A 21,995-nucleotide genomic window follows, 5' to 3' on the forward strand; every position below is an offset into this window, starting at 1 on the left:
CTGTCTCCATCTCTCTCATACTCCCAGATCTCTCACCCCTAGGGAATACTGTTTTAGCCATTACTGTTTTAGCCATATGCTCTATATTTAAAAGTCTTTTTAAATATATAATTATCAAAACCCGTTCACATAATCCACTTTCAAAGTCCCCTGTTACCCACTTACTGAATGAAATGGAAATGCGTCATAGAAATAAGAGGTAGTTATAAGATTTATTTTTTTTTTGGTACAAAATCTGTAAAAAATTATTTACAAGACCATGAAGAACTCTTGCAAGAGTAAAGAAAGTTCCATATACATATATATATCAACTTATATAGCACAGCTCCTATACAGGGTATATCCAGTTGGGCTGGTTCAGAGCTCCTAACATGTGCCCGATTCTAAAATGTTTTACTTCAACAAAACAAGTACGATTTTAACTTCAATTAAAAGGGATAATTCCGAGACTGGTAGCAAGCATGCTGTGGGCATACATACCTGTCAAGAAATTCTTTCATGAGCAGCACCTTTCTCTAATTATTTACATGACAATCAGTTCAGTCTATGCTGAATGTTCGTACTAACATCATCCAGAAAAGTGTTCATAATTTCTTCACAGAAAATGTCTGGTCTGATTTTCAAAGTTCACACATGTATGATTACTACATGACAAATTTTGAGCGTCCATCAAGTACAAATGCGAAGGACTAAAACTAAATTAATGATTACCATCAAGAAAAGGAGATAATCATTTCAGTCTTTGTACATTATTATAGTACTGGATGCATCAAACATTTATTGACTTATAAGAAATGTTGATAATGAAGTGCATTATAATTTCAAATTCTGCATCAATTGGCATGTAGACTTGACAATAGAATGTACATGTCATTCAATACCCCAAAATATGATACAGTGGACTCTCGATATAACAAGCTCCTTGCGACCAGAAAAATATGCTTGTTATGATGAAACCTTGTTATATCAGGGTTATAAAAACAATACACAGATTTGACAATTTGGGACCATAAAAATTACCTTGAAATGAAACCTCTTTAAATCAGTGCTCATTATAATAAGAGTCCACTATACTAATGGTAATGTACACAGTGAATAAAAGTACAGTGTAGCTACAAAAGAGCATTCTTGCAGCCTCAAAAAGGAATGTCATGCCTTTCATTTTGGTAGTTGGAGTCAATCTATGGGGATTTCAGAAACTGGTCGTAGAATTAAACTCAAAAGTTAAAATTACACCAGATTCACAGAATCTTTAAAAAAAAAATCATTTGAATTTCGTAAGTGCCATATCTAAGGTGTTACCATGTTGCATTCCAACTAAGTTGAAAAGCAAGCAAATCATGTGTCACAAATTTGAGAGTGTATAATTCCGTCTGTCTTTTTTTGGGGGGGTCAAACTTAAAGTAAGTGAAAATTTTTCCAAGCATAACATCATGCATCACCAGCACCAGCTAAAAGCCACATCAATTAGCATAATTGTACACATACTTCCCCAATTGCTGATGTAATACGAAGCGAGCATGGTATATTTTTATTAAAAACAGGGCTTTACAAACCCACTTGCCGAGGGCAAGTAAAATTCACCTATGGGCAAGCAAATGTCAAACTCACTTGCCCATTCGGGCAAGTGGATATCTTTTGGAGGAATGTGAATGTTTTGTTCTTCAGTGCAGCTAGCTCACATATCAGAAACGCATCCCTCAATAAAACTTATAAAAAAAAAAGAAAAAAAAAACTATACAAGCTGAGCGCTAGACTGTAAACAAGTGATTTATGAGTTGTAAATGCATTGGGCACAAATACATTTGTATTACAGCACCACATTGAGTAGACCATGGCAAAAAATTTAATTGGGGAATAATGTATGTAGATACTTGCCGCTAATATTAACCAAGCCAGGGTGTAACGATTGTTGAAAATCATATTTTGAGCATTACCACAAACACTTGTTACAGGGTTGGCATATTTCCCGGCCGATATCATATTTCCCAGTCCACTGGCCGGGAAATGTAATATCTCCAACTGACTTTGTACATAAAACTTGAACTTATATCGGACACTGTCTGGAAAATATGGCAAAAAGTGGAAAATATGCCAACCCTGACTTGTTAAATGTTTATCATGTTCTTAAACAAACTCACTCATGTCTTCATCATTAACTTTTGAAACATATTACAGAAATAGAAATAATATTGTAAAGACAAAAAAGCAAGAAAATTGGGCATGTTGCTCTTGCTGCCGGGAAAGTGAAATTACAATCAATTTGCCTGACATGGCAAGCAGAATTTTAAATTTTTGTAGAGCCCTGATTACAAATGATATAAAGTATATCATTTCCAAAGCATAACATACTAACTTTTCCTCTTTCATAGGGAAGAATAAGATTGCAAAGTAATGGATATGGAGATTAAGAAAAATAATGATTTTAACATAAATATTTGTATCTATTGATCAAGAGCAACTGCAGTACTCATAGTTTCAAAAAAAAACATACATCTTCCCTTTTGTTAAAATGAAAAGTAACAAGATAATTGGGATCTTTTTAAAGTGCCCCTATTCTTCTTTTGTTTGATACCAAGTTCTTTATCATGTGCTGAAAAACTTACAACCTTGCAAAAGTATAAGTAAAATCCAAGGCAACTATAACAAAATATATGTTTTTAAAAAAGGAGATGTTTGTAACTATCAAGACAGACAAGACTATGTACATTGATTGAGGATTCAATGTGCTCTGCAGAAAAAATCAACCCAACATTGTAGTTATTTCAATATATGCACCAGACCGTAGAACAGGTAAGGGATTATGTCACATTTTTCAAGAGCAGAGCAAAATAAAAAATAAACAAAAATTTATTTTTAAAAAACACATAAAATTACTAGTGATTAGAACAAATAATGAAAATGGTGCAGATAAACATAAGCCCCCTTATCTTATATTTTCTGATTTTACAACTCATTGGGTAAATCTCACATGTCTGAATATTCACAACATACATTCATTTACATAACCGAAAAACAATTGAAAGTTCTGGAAAGCTCATATAGAAAAATCCCTAACGTCTAAGCACTCTAAGCACAGTTCCTTTGTAGTTGTGGGCGCCATCTGGATACGCTCTCATTATCTTAGAATGTATGCAGGCAGGCAGCTGAACTCGGATGTCTTTCCCAAGAAAGCCCCAACACCACCTCACTACCTTCCGATAGGCAACGTATCTGTATTTCCTGCAAAACCAATGACATAAAGGGGACAAAATATTTCAGAAATGATTTGCTTCATTAATTCCTCCACAACATAGTCATGTTTCTAATTCTTAATTACCTCCTGTTAAGTTCACAATATTATTTAACCACTCCTCTTGAAAAATTGTAAGATAAAAATTAAAAAAAAAGGGGCATATATATCTCTAAAGCAATAAAACTCCAAGAGTCATTTCAGAGCAATTAAAAATCAAGTACTGTAATGTTACTTATGTACAAGAAAATTATGACTAACCAAAAGGAAAAAAAAAAAAAAATTCTCTTCCCAGGGTCTTGCAAAGTTTACAGATTCTTCAGACTAATAATTTTTCAAATTAAGGAACCTTAATATGCATGAAAAACCCTGATGAATCAAAATAATTACATGTATGTACACTTGGTTTTTACTCACTCATTGTTCCGGTTCCCAAAAGCTCTAGATGCTTGACGCCATCTTTCTGTATACTCAAGCCATCCAATGTACAACGAAATGGGGTTGAGAATTGCTGCTTCAAATGCTTGTAAAGTGGTTAGGCACTGACTTCCTTGGGCCTCGGCCTCCGAAGCGACTTCTGGTATCTCCCTGCAGCAAATGCAGTCCCCTGCAGTGAAGGACTGCTCCACGTGACAGTGGCCACCACACATGCACCTGAACCAATCAAGGAGAAAGAATATAAATGTTCAGTTGAATTACATAAAATCAGTTGATAAGCACAGCATCTGAGACACGGTATGAATAAGAGATACATTTGCATTTTATCAAAGCCTCATGGACCCCATGATCAATGTTTTTAAGAAACAATCTTTCCAAAATAATATATCTTTATCTCTGTATAATCATAAGTTATGGGGCAGAAAGATTCTTACTAACAAATGGAGTTTACGCATTTGTCACAGTACATTGCAAAGCAGTCTAGAGTTCAGGGTCTGAGGCTTGGCGTCTATGAGGTATCTTTCACACTGGTTCACCTGTTAATTATGCATATTCAATTACGAAGAAATATCTGCATTTAATGATTGATCAATGTCCATTTTCCCAATTGAAATATAATGCCAATTGCCAAATTTACCACTCACATACTTCTGTGTGAAGTACATGGCATAAATACAGTAGAAGGCTCACTTGAATTGAGCTTGCATTCTCTTGACTATACAAACTAATTATGAACGAATTAACGAATCATTTGGTACTTTGCTCAACACATGATCCTGCTTGCTGCATCAATTCTTTCATAATTATTTTTTGCCTTGTACAAAAAAATGTACGTAGGTTAGCAAAGACGTCTGGGCATGCGGCATGTGCACATGCAACAGATTGAAAAATGTGTTTCTTTTGCGAGCGTCTCGGAAACTGTATTGGCACAAGAAAAGTGTCTGTAATGATGGGAAATCAGTTTATTTATAGTTTTTTATACCATAACATTGGTAAGTTTCACATATTCCTCAATAATTTTTACAGATGGGGACACAGGTTTTAAAGTCTTTAATTTATTAAGACTTTAGATCTAACAAGTAACAAGCTAACCCTGTCTTATTTACTGATCCAAACTGAATCAGTAATAATAGCATACAGCCTTTTTACAGGGACTCCTATCTGTCTAGTGTCTGTGGTCAGGGGCTGACCGTTTAGCCTTAGGGCCGCGCCGTAGGCCCGTACATTAAGACTGTTTGATGAAAAGCTAAATCTGGACAAAAAATGAGCTGAATTGTTAGTTAGAAAATAGTCTAGTCTCTAGACTAGAGGCTTTAGGAGTTAGTAGTTTCCTCACATCGCCCGCAGTGAAAACTGCACTAACTCCGAGACGCCTGCAGCTCAAGACATGTTTCGAACTTACCAATTGTTATTCAAAAGCCGTTCTGGATCAAAATCGAGACGAGGAGCATCCCCGTCGTTTGCCATTCCATCTCCATCGAAAGGCAGCGGCTCATGACAATAGGGTTGCGGCACCCGTGGCCCTGCCGCTGCTTCCCCGGCTGGATTGACGTCGACAGCACCTTGCTCTCCCACTTCTCCATCGTCCTCTCCCCAGCTTACATCTTCCCAACTTCCATCGTCCTCGTCTGTATTCTCGTCCCCTTCTCTGCTTTTGTCGCTTCCTTCCTCTTCACTAACGTACTCCTCAAAGTCCATGAAAAGATCACTCTGATCTAACTCACTGTTCTCGGCCATTTTCGGAAGGAGTGAAAGCTCAAAATTGATCGACGCGAAATTTCGAAACGAACCGCTATGAAAAAGTTACGATGATACAAATGTGAACCGCACGTACGTACGTACGTACAATGCATACGATACGAGCTGCGAGGTGATACTGTAAAAGTGGATATTTTCGCGTGACTAATTTTTCGCGCTTGGCCTGGTCGGAAGAGTTTCGCTTGTTTTTAATTCCGCGGAATCAAGACATCACGCACAGGCACATATGGCAAGCAAAAATATTCGCGTGCTTTTATTTTCGCGCTTGTTTCTGGTTGCGCGAAATGCGCGAAAATTTGAACACCGCGAAAATTTCCACTTACACTTACAGTACGTCATACCGACCGACGGCCGACCGGATCTACTTTCGCACCAAAACTATGAGGAGAAAATTGTGATAATTGTGTGAAATTTGGGCTTGTTGCAGATCATAGTAATACAAAATAATTGTTTGAGAAGAAGCAGTTCATGATAATACTATTAAGTGTAGACAAACAGTAAAGAGTTGGTGTCAAAAGTATAAATAGCAGAGATTTCAGACTTTGAAAAAAAATTGACAGAAATTCTTTCCCGATGCCAAATGCTTTTCTACAGAGCATCCGGGGGCCCGTGGCTCTAACTACCCTGGCGTGACGTCACAACTTTTGGAGTCCCGTACTGTGGCTGGTTTTCGAGGGGGAGGGAGGGGGATGTTTGGGACTTGCAAATAGCGGATATCTAGATGCTTGCGGGGATTTGAGCCAAACTTTTTGCATAATTGGTCAATTACCAACATATATTTCATCTACAAACGAATTTTACGAACATTTATTCCCTTCATATAGGATCTTTAAACTTTGTGATTCTGGCCCTTTCTCAAGTTGTGTCAAAACTGATGAAACTTTCTTCATTCTACTTGTTTCCACTTTGTAATTTTGGCATGTAGCAAAAAGACATGTTAGCTTACATCCAGGTAAACAAACAGATCTGATTCTTCATAGGGAGAAGGTCTCTTGTGACAAGTTTGCAGAGGACTCTTGAGACAATTGGTGAGTTGAGGACCAAAAGGGCGTAAGTACCAGTAACACGTCTCAAGTGAACTCCCATCATGTTCTGAGCTGACGATAAATCATATGCTGCAAATCAAATAGGTCATGGCATGACAAAGAAATGCTATTAAAAATGGTTTCTGACAGTCATATTGCCAAATCTCTTGATGTATCTTCATCGATGCACTTTCAATTTCACAACATAAAAACCTGCACAAACTCAGATCAATGTTTTCAATGTAAGCCTTTAAGCCTATTACATACAGTTGTACAGTAGCTAAATCTCCTGGCAACATTTTACAGAGCGACACTGAACTACATTGCACAAGGTAAGTCTCTTTTTCCTAGTAGCACTTGAACTTCCTCTACTGGCAAGCCATAAATCTGAACGACATGTCTGGTATGCCAGCCCTAATCGCCGCTAATGAGGGGACTTAATTTGATTTGTCTCCCAACAATCCCGTTTGATTGGCAACCTCGGGTTTTCCCTAACCACCGCTGGCTCCTGGACCGACCGACCGACCGAGCTGCGAGGCGCAAAAGAAAAGACCGCCAGTTCTTTGAACCCCTTTCCTTTGACCTGGAAAGGAAGAGCCCTAAGAAGCAGTTTACGGAAGGGTAAGACAAAGTCTACCAATGCAGACAAGATTCCCCATCGCTGAGTTACCAAGCTACCCACACAAGAGCTTAATGCCCTCTATCCATGGCATTGCGTACAGAGCAATGTGCACCATCTTTGCTGAAACGATCAATTTCTTTGCAACTGATCAACAATTTCTTGTTTCTCCATTTTCACTTGCTGGCTTTGGAAAAAAAAAAAGCATGGAAAGTGTAAGGAGGCCATAGCCACATGTGGGTATGGACTGTCCCCACATGGAAACTGTACATGTAGGCGAAAATCCTTTTGTTGCCCTGTGCTTTTTTCATGAAAAAGGAAGGAAGTATTCAATATCCCGGATCGGTTACAATAAGCACGGCAATTGCTGAACCAATGTTCAGCTGGGAGGAAAAAAGTGCCACAAGTTCCTATTCAAATGACAGGATATATTGAGGATTAAGGTCTACTGTAGCCTTAGAGACGAAAAAAAAATGCCCCTGTTCTGCTCTCATTCCATTCATTACATGCAAACACATAAAGGCTTTGACAAAAAGTTTGAGGAAAATTCGACACCAACCCTTTTTCTCTTTCAGCACAGAAAAAAAAAGAATCTACTTAATGAACTCAAACTTCATTTTCCTGGTTCCAGCATTCGCTTTCGGATGGCGCTATGCTGATGGACTTTGAATCACGAAGCTGTAATTCTAGCCGTCTCGCTCTTCGCGGCACTTCCTCCGGCCAGTGTTTTGCGGTACGAAAGGAGGAAGATGGCCTCTCCTCTTACAACTTGTTATGCTTTCTCACCGCGCGGATCGTTCGGACGGGAATTACCGACAGCGTATGAAACATGACCGAGTGACACAAACACGACTTTTCAATGCCACACCGCTCCAGGGGTCAATGCGCGCACTTTGTGGTCAAGTTGGCTCAAACCAGATTTTGATCATAGGACGTTTTGTAGCTGAAACGAGGCAAACCTTTATTCTATTTCACAAAAGGTGCAAACCACTGTAAGGGCAGCTATCAACAGAGCACTATAGCTGCTACATGTAAGTGTTGAAAATGACTAGTATTCTTTGAATTTACGTATTTCTCCCAATATTTTAAAGACCCTAGTATCCCATATCTTCACTTAAAGATGAAGGGGTCAACTTCATATTCCTGACATTTAGTAAATTATTAAACTGTCATCACAAATTGAATGTTGTCATATTCAGTAAAACAGGATGGGTTGTCATTTTCCAGGCTTCATGCAATAACTCTGAAATCAAATGATATTCTCATCTACAATTTTCAAAACTAGAATCAAATACACAAGACTATAACCGCATGACCATGAAGCAAACACTGACGGGAGTTAAGAGTCACATCTTCACTTTGAGTTAAAATGGGGTACTTACTGACAAAGTCACCGTGCAAGGTGTTGGCTACATGAAGACCAAAGCATTTAATACCTCTTTCATCTTCAACATCACAGAAAATTGCAAATATCTATCTCTGATCTTGAGAAAAAGCGCCCTCGTTCGTGTCCCCCTGTTCAACCACTGTGATCTGGAGCCGGAGTGTAATTTCTGTGACATCTCTAAGCCTGTCTCGTCGCAAAGTGGCAAAATATTTTCGACTCGGCTCATGGCACGGACCCTTATTAGATAATCCCGCCTTCCCCGCGAAATACCACTTGTCACCTCCGTGACTTCTTCTCGCTGCGATCCACCTCCGAGAGTAGATGCTCTGATAGAGGGGATTACATCTCAAAAGGATCAAAAAACTCTCACTTTCCGTGTATGACAGATCTAACCATCGTCTGCTGACTTCCTACCCTACCCTCCCCTCCACTCCTCTACAAAAAGGAAAAGAAAATGCGAGTTGTAATGGTCACAGTAACGAGCAGTCATGGCAGTGAATATGACAAGCAAAGCTGAATCGAAAGGGGGAGGGGGAAATTCTTTGCTTGATGAGAACAGTATGTGTGGTATTTCCTTGTCGGCACATGGGGCAGAGTAAGTTTTCTCAAGAGAACTCTTCGCTGTTCAAATGAGAGTTGGCTTAAGGGAAAGCTACTGTTTGAAAAGGAATTCACGATCATGACGACTTTTGCTCAAAACCAGAAGAATGTTGCACAGCCTGTAATAATACAATTGACTCTGATCATTCAAAATGTCATCATATCTCTCTATTATATATCCTGCACATAGGTGGAGAGATTAAGATTAATTTTTTATCTTCCCCACATTGAATGGTCTGCATTTCTATCTAGGACATTATTTCTAAAAGCTGCTTTGGAACATACTATTACATTGTATGTTGTGAACCAGCTACAGTGCTTAAAAACTTCAACATCCTCAAAAAGATAAACAGATATGGCTCTCTGCATACTTGCTATGCGAAACCAGATATTTTCAGCCACTTCCTTGATTCAAAGGGAGCTCACAATTCTATTTTTTAGTTTTTATTTCATAGCGTGTTATGCTATCAATGACAGGGTTTCTTTCTGGTATAATGGCACACAATGCCACCACTACTTATCTGCACATCTACGAGACATTTTTAACCCGGCAAACAGAGGCGCGCCTGTCTCGCAAGTTTCGTTTCTCCTCGTGACATGACGAGACCTTGGGATAAATTACTGCATCAATCAAACATTGCATCAAGTGTGACTGACTCCCCTCATCTTGTCGTACCTCACATATGCACTTTCACTACCTGGCCTTGTGATCTAGGAGAGGCTAAACAAAAAGAAGAAGAGAAACAAAAGTACTGACATGCATATACTGTCAATCACTTTCTGTCTATTCTCAGCAGATTCTCTGCTAGCAAAAGCTCTCAATATAGCTGGAATTAAAGGGGCAGCCAGGCTGCAAGAGTGCTATTCGTCATATATAACAAAAACCATCAATTATTAGAGTAGGACCATGTAGAAATTCTAGGATCTGACCCACAGGCCGTATCCAAAAGAAAATTACTACCAAAACACTCTGGTCTCTGGAATATTTGTTACAGTACAATTCCTCACAAATGATGGATGATAAAAGTCTCTAAAATTATTTCATCAACAGATAAAGTTATTATCACAAAAATAGTTTGATAAGACTAGGGGTTTGCCAATTAACAATTTACACTTTCAACACCATAAGATGATATATGTTCTCTTAAAAATCATCAGGTGTCATATTCCTACATGTTTATAATACTTGTTGCTTTTTTCTTTCTCTTATTGGTGCGTCACCTCTGAATGAAATTTGTTGAAATTTGGGTAGCTGCTGGGACCCCTGGTACAAACGCCCTCCCCGTTATTGGGATGGGCACAAGTGTCGACTTCAGGCCAAAAGAGGCCCCCTCGAGGTTAGCTCGTCAACCCACTCGCGATGATCCGTCCCGTTAACATTCACTCCAACCGACACATCTCCCCACCTCCTTCCTGGCAAAACATGATTCCCTTCCCACTCGATAATTCCCAACATCGCGATCAGGGAAGTAGGACCTCGCGAGGCAGCGGAATCGTCATCAATTAAAATCAGCAATTTGGCGCGATCCCCCTCGAGACAGTAATGCTTAATCTCACCTCCCTGGTGATGAGAAAAACAAGCAACTCTTTTAGCGACATGAGGAGTATCGGTGATGCCGAGACTGAAAATCAGCATAATTCCATCACCTTCACCAAGCCAGATTTAAATATTGCAAGACACTTTCACCCTTGCAAGGGCACGAGCAGCTCAAAGAGGTTTTCAAGACTGAATATTAATCCCAGTCCAGTAACCCTTCTCAAGTTACGCTTGGGGTAGATCGCTCTCTCTGATATGAGAGTGGTTCAACCTTTTAAATACGATGTAGGACATTTGCTTCATATTCCTACAAGATCTAATGACTGATACAAGCTTGAGACATGATGGTGGAAGATTCTATTTCACAAACTTCACTCCAAATTAACTGCAGAAATCTCTTGCTATCTCCCGCTTGTCACATGATCATCAAATCAAGCCTTACGTGTCCTTTGAATCAACAACATATCTCTATATATTTCATGATAGTGGGGTCCTCGGTGTATGCAGGGGGATGTAAATGCACTTTCTCATAAAAGCACCACCATTCAAATATCAACAATGTCCTCACATGCAATGTCAACATACTCCGCAAGACTATGTTTGTGCAACGTTCAACGGCTTGTTTGAGAAATCATACTTCGTCTCGTCACGCATGCAGCAAGCAAAGTAAGTGTCCCACAAAAATCAAACCTCCCCCTCCCCCTTGTCTGAACTGTAAACTTTGTAATGGCATAGAACACACAGGTTTACCTTGTGTGCATACACGAACCATGGGCTCATTCTCAGCTCAGGCAAATCATTTGCAGTACATGACCATGCCATCAAATGATACCAAATGATGTGGAGTGATTAAGAATCATTGGTAGAATCCACAAGATGTGGACTTCAGGAATATATCCCACCCCCCCCCCCCCACACACACACTCACAAAAATCAGCTACTTTAAATTGTGAGGTGATAGGCTGCGACATTTCATCCCCTTCGATGTCAGCTATGCTTTTACCACTGATCACATGATCTGAAACTATAGGCTATACTAGAAGGATCTGTGCAACTAGTCACAAAAATGTTATTTATGCCTGATCCCTATTCCTGTCATTTGGTAAAGATGTACAGTAGCTATAAAATAGAAAGATGAGACTTTGCACACAATGATTACCGTGATCACAATCTTAAAAGTCTGTGACAATTGACTCTGCAAACAAACAAAGAAAAAAACAAACAAACTTTGTTCCTCAAAAAGGGAGTGGGGTGGGAGCATGTCAATCAATCCATCAATTTAACCCCCACCCCCCCCCCCCGACTTTATAATCGTCCTACTTGACTTCTCACCCAAAACAAAGAATCTATCATTGAGCTGTACGAATGCACTTTGTCCCTAAGCCAGTAAAGTTATATTGTAGCACTGAAAAATACTATTGCAATTTCATGCTTGAAAAGATGTATTCGATGAGAAATATTGCAAAAAAAAAAATAATACAATGTACAAACAATGTAAATAAATCTAATAAATAAAAAATTAGTACCTTGTACATTCTGCAAGAACACTTCAACAATATGACTGTGGCTTCAATAGACAAAAAATAAAATAAACAAACAAATGTGGATAACGTGAGAAGGAGCGCACAGCAGAGCTGTGACACGTTACCAGTTCTGACATAATATTTGCATAATCACAAAATTGTTTGAAGAGATGTGAAGTTTTGTTTATCCTTTCCATTCTTATGCACAATTTTCTGGGTATAAAAACACTTGAAATCTTCTCAAATATTGGAGCTGAAGTTTTTTTCTTCTGCCTTTCATTATCCTGCCATTGCTTTGCCAAGCATACTGGCATTAATTGATAATACGAGCCAACTACAGACAGCCGTCACTACGGGAACCGTGGTCTTAAAAACAAAAACTTAAATCTAATGAGAGAGAATGACTGTGCAAAAGAAAGCAACATATTATTCATAGAGGTTCAAGATTTACATTTCTGGCACGATCTGCTTTCACTGTAAACATTGATTACTCTACAACAAGAAATGGTGACGAAATAAGTATAACCAAGCAACTATATTCTTCTCCTTATTTCAGCATGAATATCTGCATAGGCATGCAATGAATGAAAAATACACTGAAAGAGTTTGCCCGTATTTGTAGAACTACAATGTATACATAAGGTCCATGTATTTCTGTTTCTTTTTATTCTTCCTTTAAGACTTTGAAAATAATTGCTTTTTTGAAACTATGGCTTCAATATAATTAAACTTTCAACGCAGTGAATTTCACCAAACTTTAGTGTAGAACAAACAAAATGACTTGAATAAAAACTGACTAATTTTCTTGCAGTACATTCTCTATTTAATGTTCATCATGTTTGAGGATTATTTTCCTACTTAATTAAGTCTAATGGATCAGCCACAAACTAAAGTTGGCAGTTAGGAAAATTCACGTAAGGTCAATTCATTCAATCAATGTCAAGCAATGTCAGACAAAATATTCATCTAAAACTCCATCCCCCACCCCCCATGTCATAAATGCTCCATTTACTGCATCATGTAACCTTCCTGTCCGACTCACTGATTATTTGGTGTTATGCGTATATCGACGGATGATTTTGAACAGTCTATACGGCACTGGAGCCTGACAAACATTGCGTCTGGTTTCTTGATACATTTCCCTGTTGCCACGGCAACCAATGCACCCATCAACATCAATGAGCAACGTCTGGAGTGGCTCGCCTAATCCGCAGACGATTGTGAAACACGTCAGATCGCGAGTAAACAAGAACATAGAGGGGGATTCCTCATGTAGCTAAAGACATGACCTCTCAATTCATTCACTCTCCCACAAAACAGGTTTTTTTCTTCTTCTTCTTCTTCTTTTTAAATTAGTTGCCCGGTAGCAACATTTTGCTTATCTGATATCTGCATCTTACATTTCTTTCCTGTTTATGTTTTTCAGAAGGGCACCGTTTCACCTCATCCTTCTCGATACAGGGCCTTTTGGGCCATCATTTCCTCCTACACACAAGTTGTCTGTATTCTATATTTCTTCACAGATAATCAGGGTTATCCCATCAGTTCTGCTCTTCGATGTTTGAAGTTTACAATCTCTGATGTCTCTATGGTGGCGTTGACGTACATCCATATTTTAAGAATTCCATGATCTCTCCAGGCAGTTTGTAAATTTAATTTATGACATCACAATGTATGATCTCTTTAGAGTGGAGAACATGATCCCATATATTTGGCTAAATCTGAGGACATTCTGTGCCAATTGTGATCCTATCTTTAGGCTTTAAATCTAGAAAAGCATGGGACACATGGATAACTTCGCTTAAGATTTGGACTGCGATCACACACACGTTTGAGCCAGAAACGCGTTTCTGTACAGTTGATAAAGGAAATGTCTTTTTTTAAAGGCATATATGTAGCTCAGACCTGCTTGCCAACCACTGCCAACTAAACATCTCTGCTCCTCAGATCAAATTGCGCAGTGCAGCTGCGCATTTACAAGGCCTCCCAATCGATTCACGACAGAGCTGATAAACGCAACAACTCAAGAAACGCAATCTGAAAGGCATTTGCAAACGTATTTGGATTGTGGTTATTGAAACACATTTTACACATGGGGAAAGCTGATAAACGAAGCCATAGTCATATGACATTGTGAGATACAGGTCCCCGGTCCCCGGTCCCGGGAGGGTCTGAAGGTGGGACAAACTCACCAAATGATACCGGTGATGGAGAGGAAGAAGAGACTAAGGGTGACCCGCTTGCACCCCATGCTCTTAGTCTCCCGCTGCACCCGCTTCCCCCCGCAGTTGTCGCAGCAACGGCAGCAGCAGAAGAAGAGGGCGGTGAAGGGCATGACGAGGATGAAGAGCAGCCCGATGCAGAGGCAGACGATGATACCGACAAACTCGCCCATGATCTGGCGAACAAGCAAAGCAGGGAGGGTTAACAAGGGGGACCATTTTGAATAATCAAAGATTTCATATTACATACAGATGCATATATACAGTACATTGTATTTATATAATCATTTCACAATTCACCCTACTTTTCTTTTTCTGTTATAAGAAAACCTATTTGACAAGAGGTAATGCAAACATTCATTGGAAGTTTGGCTTCGATCAGGAAAGTGATTCTAATTAATACTTGGTACTCTTTGCAAATTTTTCTCACAATTTTTTCTTGCATATCTAGTTATTAGGTCACACAAGAATTCTGTTAAAGTGATTAATTATTTCTATTATCCAATCACCATCTCAAACTCTAAATCCCTCAGTTCAGAAATTACAAAACATAAACAATGACATCTAAATTATTCTTTGGCTAGTCTCTGTCTGTTTTGTCACGATAAAATCACAGAAAACTTTTAAGAATTGAGAATCTTTCATCTATTCTAGCCTAATTTGTTGACCTACATTTCAAAGCTAAAGATTATTGGGCTTTGTATGCACAAAGCAAAATAGAGCAGTTTAAACTATATAACCCCACCTAAAACTACTCAACATCATCATCAATTAGAATATTAAAGACTTTAATTACCACATTTGATACAAAATGAATCAAATTACCTCTACTGTCTCCGTTCTCCAGTTATCTTGATAATACTGACTCGGGTCGCCATTCAGCGTAAGGTTCAGCGTCTTTGTGATGTAACCTGTAGACAGAAACGATGTGAAAATGACTGAAAGTGAAAATTTGTCCCAAACTTTGTAGACAATAATCAATGATTCCAATCCACTCATTTAAAAAGATATCATTTCACATGAAAATACATGTATTTCTAAAGAGGATTTGCAACAGACACAAAAACATACACACAAACACACACACAAACACACAGAAAGTAACTGACATGGAGACTATAAACATCAAACAGACAGTGGATTCAAAACTCCATGGCATCCAAGAATGCACTGGAAAGGAACTGTCAGATCAACCAAAAATCTTAGACTCAGATCGATGACACTCACTAAGAAAATTCTTTTCATGAATAAAATGTATATCATATTATCAAAGCTACTGTTGACTGTTTTCCATTTCTAATTAGGGTTTTCATGGACACTTTCACTTTCCCTATGGTAGAAAATAGACAAATTAACCTGTACAAAAAAAAAAAAAAAAATGAATGGGCATAAAAACACTACTAGTACTACATGTATGTGTAAAAACACTGCTCATACTGTACTTTCATGCTTTATAAAAGAAAACAAAAAGCCCAAACCCAAAATGAGTCAAGATGACCCAAACTGGCATCTTTAGGCCTACTGGAGTTTTGTGGATTTTCTGATGCAGGGTTGCATACAATGCATGTGGTTTGTTTCGAACATCATTTCAAATTTCTGCACTCACTAATAGACCTCCTTACAAAAGCAAGTCATTGCCATCACCAAAGGCACTTTGTAAGCTAGTGAAATACAGTGTACACAGATGAAAACTAGAGAAGCACTCGGAGAGTGCGGACCTCCGCCAAGCAGCTCATTTCCACCACTGATCTTCCATAGAGATCAGTGATTTCCACCCATACGTATGCATGCTGAAAATTGCCCCATTTCCCAAATAATAAGCCTTTTGTTACATCATCAACTTCCAGCTGCACAGTGTGCCTCACCCCAGCAGAAACTAGAGCACACACTTTAGTGCGCGTATGCAAACCTCAAAAAATGTGCAGCTTGAACTCCCAAGTTCATTGACCCTACCTGCCAAAATATTGAAAATCCTTCATAAAATCTATACAAATTCCTGGATCACTACTGAAATTTTATCACCTGTTCCTTGTGTCATTCTCAACCTTTCCTGTAAGTTTCATCCAAGTCCGTTTACAACTTTTTGAGCTATTTTGCACACAGACAAACAAACAAACAAACAAACGATGATGAACATAACCTCCTCCCTTGGTGGAGGTAAAAAGCAAAACAAAACAAAAAATCTGCAGAGTACATGTGGTCTTTATTTCACACAATTGCTCATTTCGCAGCACTCCAACTTCCATAGAACTACCGTTACATAGCACTTTAGAAATCATCTTTCGATTTGATATTTGTGTTAGATCATCTCCTCTCATTCCTTCAATCTGTCAAGTCTGATTTCTAGGGTGCTTCCTCCGTTCCAAATCGGGCCCGTTTCTAGACTACTGCAGCACCGTTCTGCGGGGCACATTTGTCACTACATCCTGGTGTAATAATTCAACATTTTTTTCTTCTAATATTGTCATTCTGTTGATTATTTGTCAATCAGCGTGGTCATACTGACTCACAGTCAGGACGTAATGGCACGTTTTGCTCTGGATATCGTGAAAATCTTGACCGAAAGAGAATCTACGAACTTGATGACTGAGGCGAGACGAAGAATGGGGATAGCCATGACGCGGTGCTAGTTGTGATTGTGCCTGATCTCATAGCATTGGGTGATGCATCCACAACCATGAACGATTTGTGGGATCAAATTCACACAAACTGGCCTAATATACAACATAAAGCACAGCACAGGATTATTTTTTTCCTCTCCCACTATGTGCGCAATCCTACATCAGTTTTTTGCTTTCTTACCATTTTCTTCTCTAAAATTATTTTCCAGAAATGTGCTCTGTGTTTTGAGTAAACCTTGAAAACATTTCCCTCAAAGACACTCTGCTACCGATACCCTATGCAAGGTGCAATGTGTGTTTGCTAGATTCCTTGATTGCAGCAAAGATCAACTCTGTGGCTAGTAGTATGATTATGGACCACATGTCTGATTTAATTTATTGTGCAAAAAGTCCATTAATGCTGGTAGTAAACAATAAACAAAAATTGCATGATCCCTCACTCTCTCTTTCACTCAAACTATCCTTTAAATCTAACTCAAAAGTTTGCCTCTAAATAAAATCATGAAAAATACAAGACTTTGCACTGTCAAATCAAAACAAAATTTGTTACATCCACACCAAAACCGTAACAAAAGCTCTGTATATACAGTCAACCTCGCCTTTTAAGTTGAATCTATTTGGACTGAAGAATTAGCTTCAACTTTGAGAAAATTCCACTCGTGAGGGGTTATAATCAATAGTTATAACGAGAAGAGGACTTGAAAAGACCTTGGAATTAGGCAATTATTCACCATATGCAAGATCGACTTAAAGCAAGGTTGACCGTATAGTGCATGGATGGGAACACAGAGTGCATATTTTGCCATGCTGGTATTCTAGATTTCAAGTTAAAAATTAACACTGGCTAGCATCCCTTCATGATGACTGTATCTATCTACACTCTGTATACTATGACATTTTCCTTGGGAGTCTTCCAAGTTTGATATAATGCATGGACAAAGGTCAAGGGGCACAAACAGCGGATTAAGTGATGGTGTGCAAGCATTAGTTGTCAATTTATGTACAATATCTTGCCTAAACTACCATTTTGACAAATGTGGCTGTTTTCATGTTGGTTTTCAATTATCTCCATGTGGCACAGATTGCTAAACAGAGCATGGGCTTTTGCTAAAGAGTTTGAAATAAGGGTACAATGAATACTTTATCATGTACTTAGATTTTTGATACAACTTATACAAAATATCTACACAGTACTAATTACATTAAGACATATTATGTAATGTTTATATGACCTTCACTTTAATGACATCAGTAGCAGTATATAGGTCTACCTGTATACAATGTACGAAAGAGACCATCTACATGTAGTATGACTTTATCAATTGTTGGTACGAGAGCAGTATCTTCTATTCTGTGTACAGAAAAAAAAAATAGAATACTGAAGCTATGAATTTCTGTGCATCATCATCAACATTACCATCACTACCATCATTCAAGACTTCGTAAGTGATACCTAACAAGATTTGTATTGATATTCAACAATTTACCTAATGGCATGTCCGTGTAGTTTCAATAACAAAAGCATTGGATTCATGAATAAAAAGACACAATATGACTACTTGCTCACAAAATGTTTAAGTTGAAATGAGTCTTATTGCTTGTATGCAGGATTAATGTGTCTTTCAACTTTAATCACATACAGTAGGCCTACATTGTACATTATACATCGACCACATACTGTAAAACAAGAAATGTTCGCGTGCATTTTAATTTCGCGAATTTCGCGAGCGCCAAGATCCGCGAAATTAAAATGCACGCGAAATTTCTTATCTACACTATATGCATTGAACGCAAGAGGCAATTCGCGAAAATTTCTTGCCACGAAATAGGGCGTCGGCTCCAATTCACGAAAATTTCGTGCCGCGAATATATCATGTTTTACAGTAATTTGCCTCTGCACCACAAATGTGTGTGGATCTCTACCTATGGAAAGACTATTAGTGCTTTCATACTGCCAAATGACGCTTCTGGGTTTTATTTCAATTTCCATACGATTTAAAATACATAAATTGTAAATTTCTGCACAGGAATATATACTGTAATTCATGCACAGCAACATGCCTTTCAATATGGCAGGCTCTCTCTTCAAACCTTATTTGAACAGACATCTCATTCCAAGGTCTGTTTCCTCTTCCACAGACAATCACAACACTGAAGCATATATTCCTTCACATACATAATTTACAATGTATGTAAATACAGCCAAGCGAAAATTATCCTCAAGCTAATTCACGACTTCTTCTCTCTTCTTCGTCAGAAATGTCTGGACAAGCATGGAAAACCACTGCAATACAAAAAAATTGTATGACTATACATACAGAGAGAGAAAGAGATGAAGAGAGGGAGAGAGGTATAGAGGGAGAGATGGAGAGAGACATATGGATGAAGGAAAGAGAAGAGAGAGATAGATACAATTGTAGATAGTCGGAAGAGAGAGAATGTTAGCATCAAGAAAAGAAAGAAACTAAAATATAGATAGAAGAAAAAGGAAGAGAATTCCAAGAGAGAGAGAGGGAAAGAGAAGAGTGGGAAAGAGGAAGGGAGAGGGAAGAGAGAGAGAAGAAGAAGAGAGTGGGGTGGGGAAAAAAAAGACAAGATAATCACTGCACTTGCAGGTCATCACAAGGGTGTGCCCTCTATGGCTGCATCACATACCATTAGTTGTCATAGCAACGCAGGGTACTCCACCCTATTCTACACAATGGCATGAAGTCCTCATTATACAGAAGTCATATCGAAAGGGAGATGCCTGGCAGTGCAGCACACAAGTGTACAATATGAGCAATTTGCATGGATGCCTTGCAGCAGGTTTTGAAATTACACATTACAATTGCACATGCATGCTTTATACTTGTGTGTATACTACTTCTCATTTTATACAATGTATTATGTACATATGCAAGTTCTGAGGTGGATTCTACAGGATCTGAGTATTAAATACCTTTATGATTTCTTTGCAACTGACTTCCTTTAATATGAAAAATGACTACACATGTATGAAAACCGGTAGATATGTACACATATGTACAGGTGTAACATTGCTTATGTGAAAATTGCAAATACATTATATAATCTATACCACTGAAAGAACTGGCCTCGACTAGCCTGCATGCTATTGCCAGTTCTTTTTTGCCAGAACTGTACTTTAACTATTGACTGTTTTTACTATGTTGACGATGTTTATTTGGTAAATAAATGTAATTTCATTTCATTATTGCCAGTGAATCTTATACAATATCATGCTGTGAGTTTGCCTATATGTAATAATCACCCCCTACCACCCACCTCCCCCCCCCCCAAAAAAAAAGTCCACACAGTATATAATCATACACTGTACTTTGATTGATATGGCTTTTACAAACTAACAGCAACAGAGCAACAAATATTTTGAATTTGCCTACAACACATCATACCAAAGTCATACATAAAGTATACAACAGAGCTACAGAACCCCTCTTTTTTATTCAATTTTTTAAAGGGAAGGTAAACCCAAAGAGCAATGTGGATTGAGTAAAAGCAGCAACATTAGTAGAACACATCAGTGAAAGTTTGAGGAAAATCGGACAATCGATGCAAAAGTTATGAATTTTTAAAGTTTTGGTGTTGGAACCGCTGGATGAGGAGACTACTAGAGGATATGACGTATGAGTGGACAACAATACAAAGAAAATATAAAGGAAATTCAACAAAAATTCGCTTTTCTAGAATTATGAAAGAGCAATGGACCAACCGCTTTCAGAAAGCAGGGGGAATAATTGCTACCCTTAACATATGTCAATATCAAGTTGATGGAATTTGTAATTTTCATGAAAAATGGATTTTTGTAGTATTTTCTTTATATTTTCTTGGTATTGTTGTCCACTCATACGTCATAACCTCTAGTAGTCTCCTCATCCAGCGGTTCCAACACCAAAACTGTAAAAATTCATAACTTTTGCATTGATTGTCCGATTTTCTTCAAACTTTCACTGATGTGTTCTACTAATGTTGCTGCTTTCACTCAATCCACATTGCTCTGGGGTTTATCTTCCCTTTAAGCATTACTATATCATCAAACATGATTTTCCATATCCAAATGATTTTGTCTTATCATCAATTGTTATAAAACAGCCAAAATTGTTCATTAGGAATACAAGAACACAAAGAAGTAGAATACTTCCTAGTTGTAATCACATGTCTCTATTTAATATCATCTGAAAGAAAAAGTACTCCTATCTCTCTCTCTCTCTCTCCCTCTCTCTCTCTCTTTTACTCTATAATATACTTTGCAAGTGTCATTTCAGGAACTGGACAATTTTTTTCAGAGGTTGAGTTTGCAATCAAGAACCACAAAGACATGATAAGAAATACATGTTTTCAATTTTCAAGAGAAAAGTTAGTGGTTTCTAACTTGGCAACGATTATATACAACGTACAGCACAGCTATGATATGGAAGGCAATAACAGCTACTGTAGTGTAAGTTGTTCTTTTACACTGATATCAGTCCCCTTGCTAAATTTACAAAAATATAAATACCACAAGTTATACAACATATGATACAGTATATATCTGGTGCCACTAGCCAACATTACAGCCCAGAATGATCCCATACAGGCTGTATATCACACTAAAGTTTAACTCCATCATACCCAGCACTCAACATAATTATAACAAGGAACAGCACTGGAATATTGAGCAAAAGGTCCCAAGAGTGTTGATTTGAATTTTTGTTAAAAACAAAAATAAAAAATAAAGAGAATAAAAGCTAAATAAAATGAAAAGATAATGTGGCAGTTTTCTGAATGTTGCTTATGGAATGAGCCAGAGAGGAATCTTCTCAGAACTTCTTGTATTATGACATATTTATGCGCAGTTGTATAGAGTGTAAGTCGAGGCTGCCAGTAAGGAATAAAAATACACAATATTCACATGGAGCTACTTGGTACAGAACCATACATTGTAGATATTATAAAAACTCTATTGTAGTGTTAAGCACTGTTTGGTACAGGATGGCACAATCAATTTACACAAGCTGTCACACATTACGTACGCA

At 38.1% G+C, this 21,995-nt stretch overlaps 2 protein-coding genes across 2 annotated transcripts in view; both read right to left on the reverse strand.

Annotated features, from left to right (window-relative positions):
• The window catches only part of LOC139731982 (prominin-1-A-like), a 114,051-nt gene extending 97,031 nt beyond the window's left edge, over positions 1 to 17,020 (reverse strand). Inside the window, exons 1-3 of the mRNA XM_071642855.1 lie at positions 16,921 to 17,020; positions 15,167 to 15,252; positions 14,312 to 14,517 (exon numbers count right to left, since the gene is read on the reverse strand). Of these exons, the coding sequence (XP_071498956.1) occupies positions 14,312 to 14,517; positions 15,167 to 15,252; positions 16,921 to 17,020 (392 nt within the window). The remainder of the gene's footprint in view (positions 1 to 14,311; positions 14,518 to 15,166; positions 15,253 to 16,920) is intronic.
• Positions 3,054 to 5,407, reverse strand: LOC139731996 (uncharacterized). The gene is made up of 3 exons (XM_071642869.1): positions 5,073 to 5,407; positions 3,650 to 3,886; positions 3,054 to 3,222 (listed from the first exon to the last, which is right to left on the reverse strand). The coding sequence occupies exons 1-3, from the start codon at positions 5,405 to 5,407 to the stop codon at positions 3,054 to 3,056; spliced, it is 741 nt and encodes a 246-aa protein (XP_071498970.1).
• Positions 17,021 to 21,995: the final 4,975 nt, after the last annotated feature.

This window comes from Diadema antillarum, unplaced genomic scaffold, assembly GCF_040938485.1.
Source record: "Diadema antillarum isolate AM-2024a unplaced genomic scaffold, OU_Dant_1.0 seq00000392_RagTag, whole genome shotgun sequence".
NCBI lineage: Eukaryota > Metazoa > Echinodermata > Echinoidea > Diadematoida > Diadematidae > Diadema > Diadema antillarum.

Coding starts and splice junctions, on each gene's coding strand:
- LOC139731996 (XM_071642869.1), bottom strand. CDS start 5,407: ATGGCCGAGAACAGTGAGTTAGATCAGAGTGATCTTTTCATGGACTTT. Junction 3,887..5,072: donor CGGCTTTTGAATAACAATTG/GTAAGTTCGAAA, acceptor TGATTGGTTCAG/GTGCATGTGTGGTGGCCACT. Junction 3,223..3,649: donor TTTGGGAACCGGAACAATGA/GTGAGTAAAAAC, acceptor TTGGTTTTGCAG/GAAATACAGATACGTTGCCT.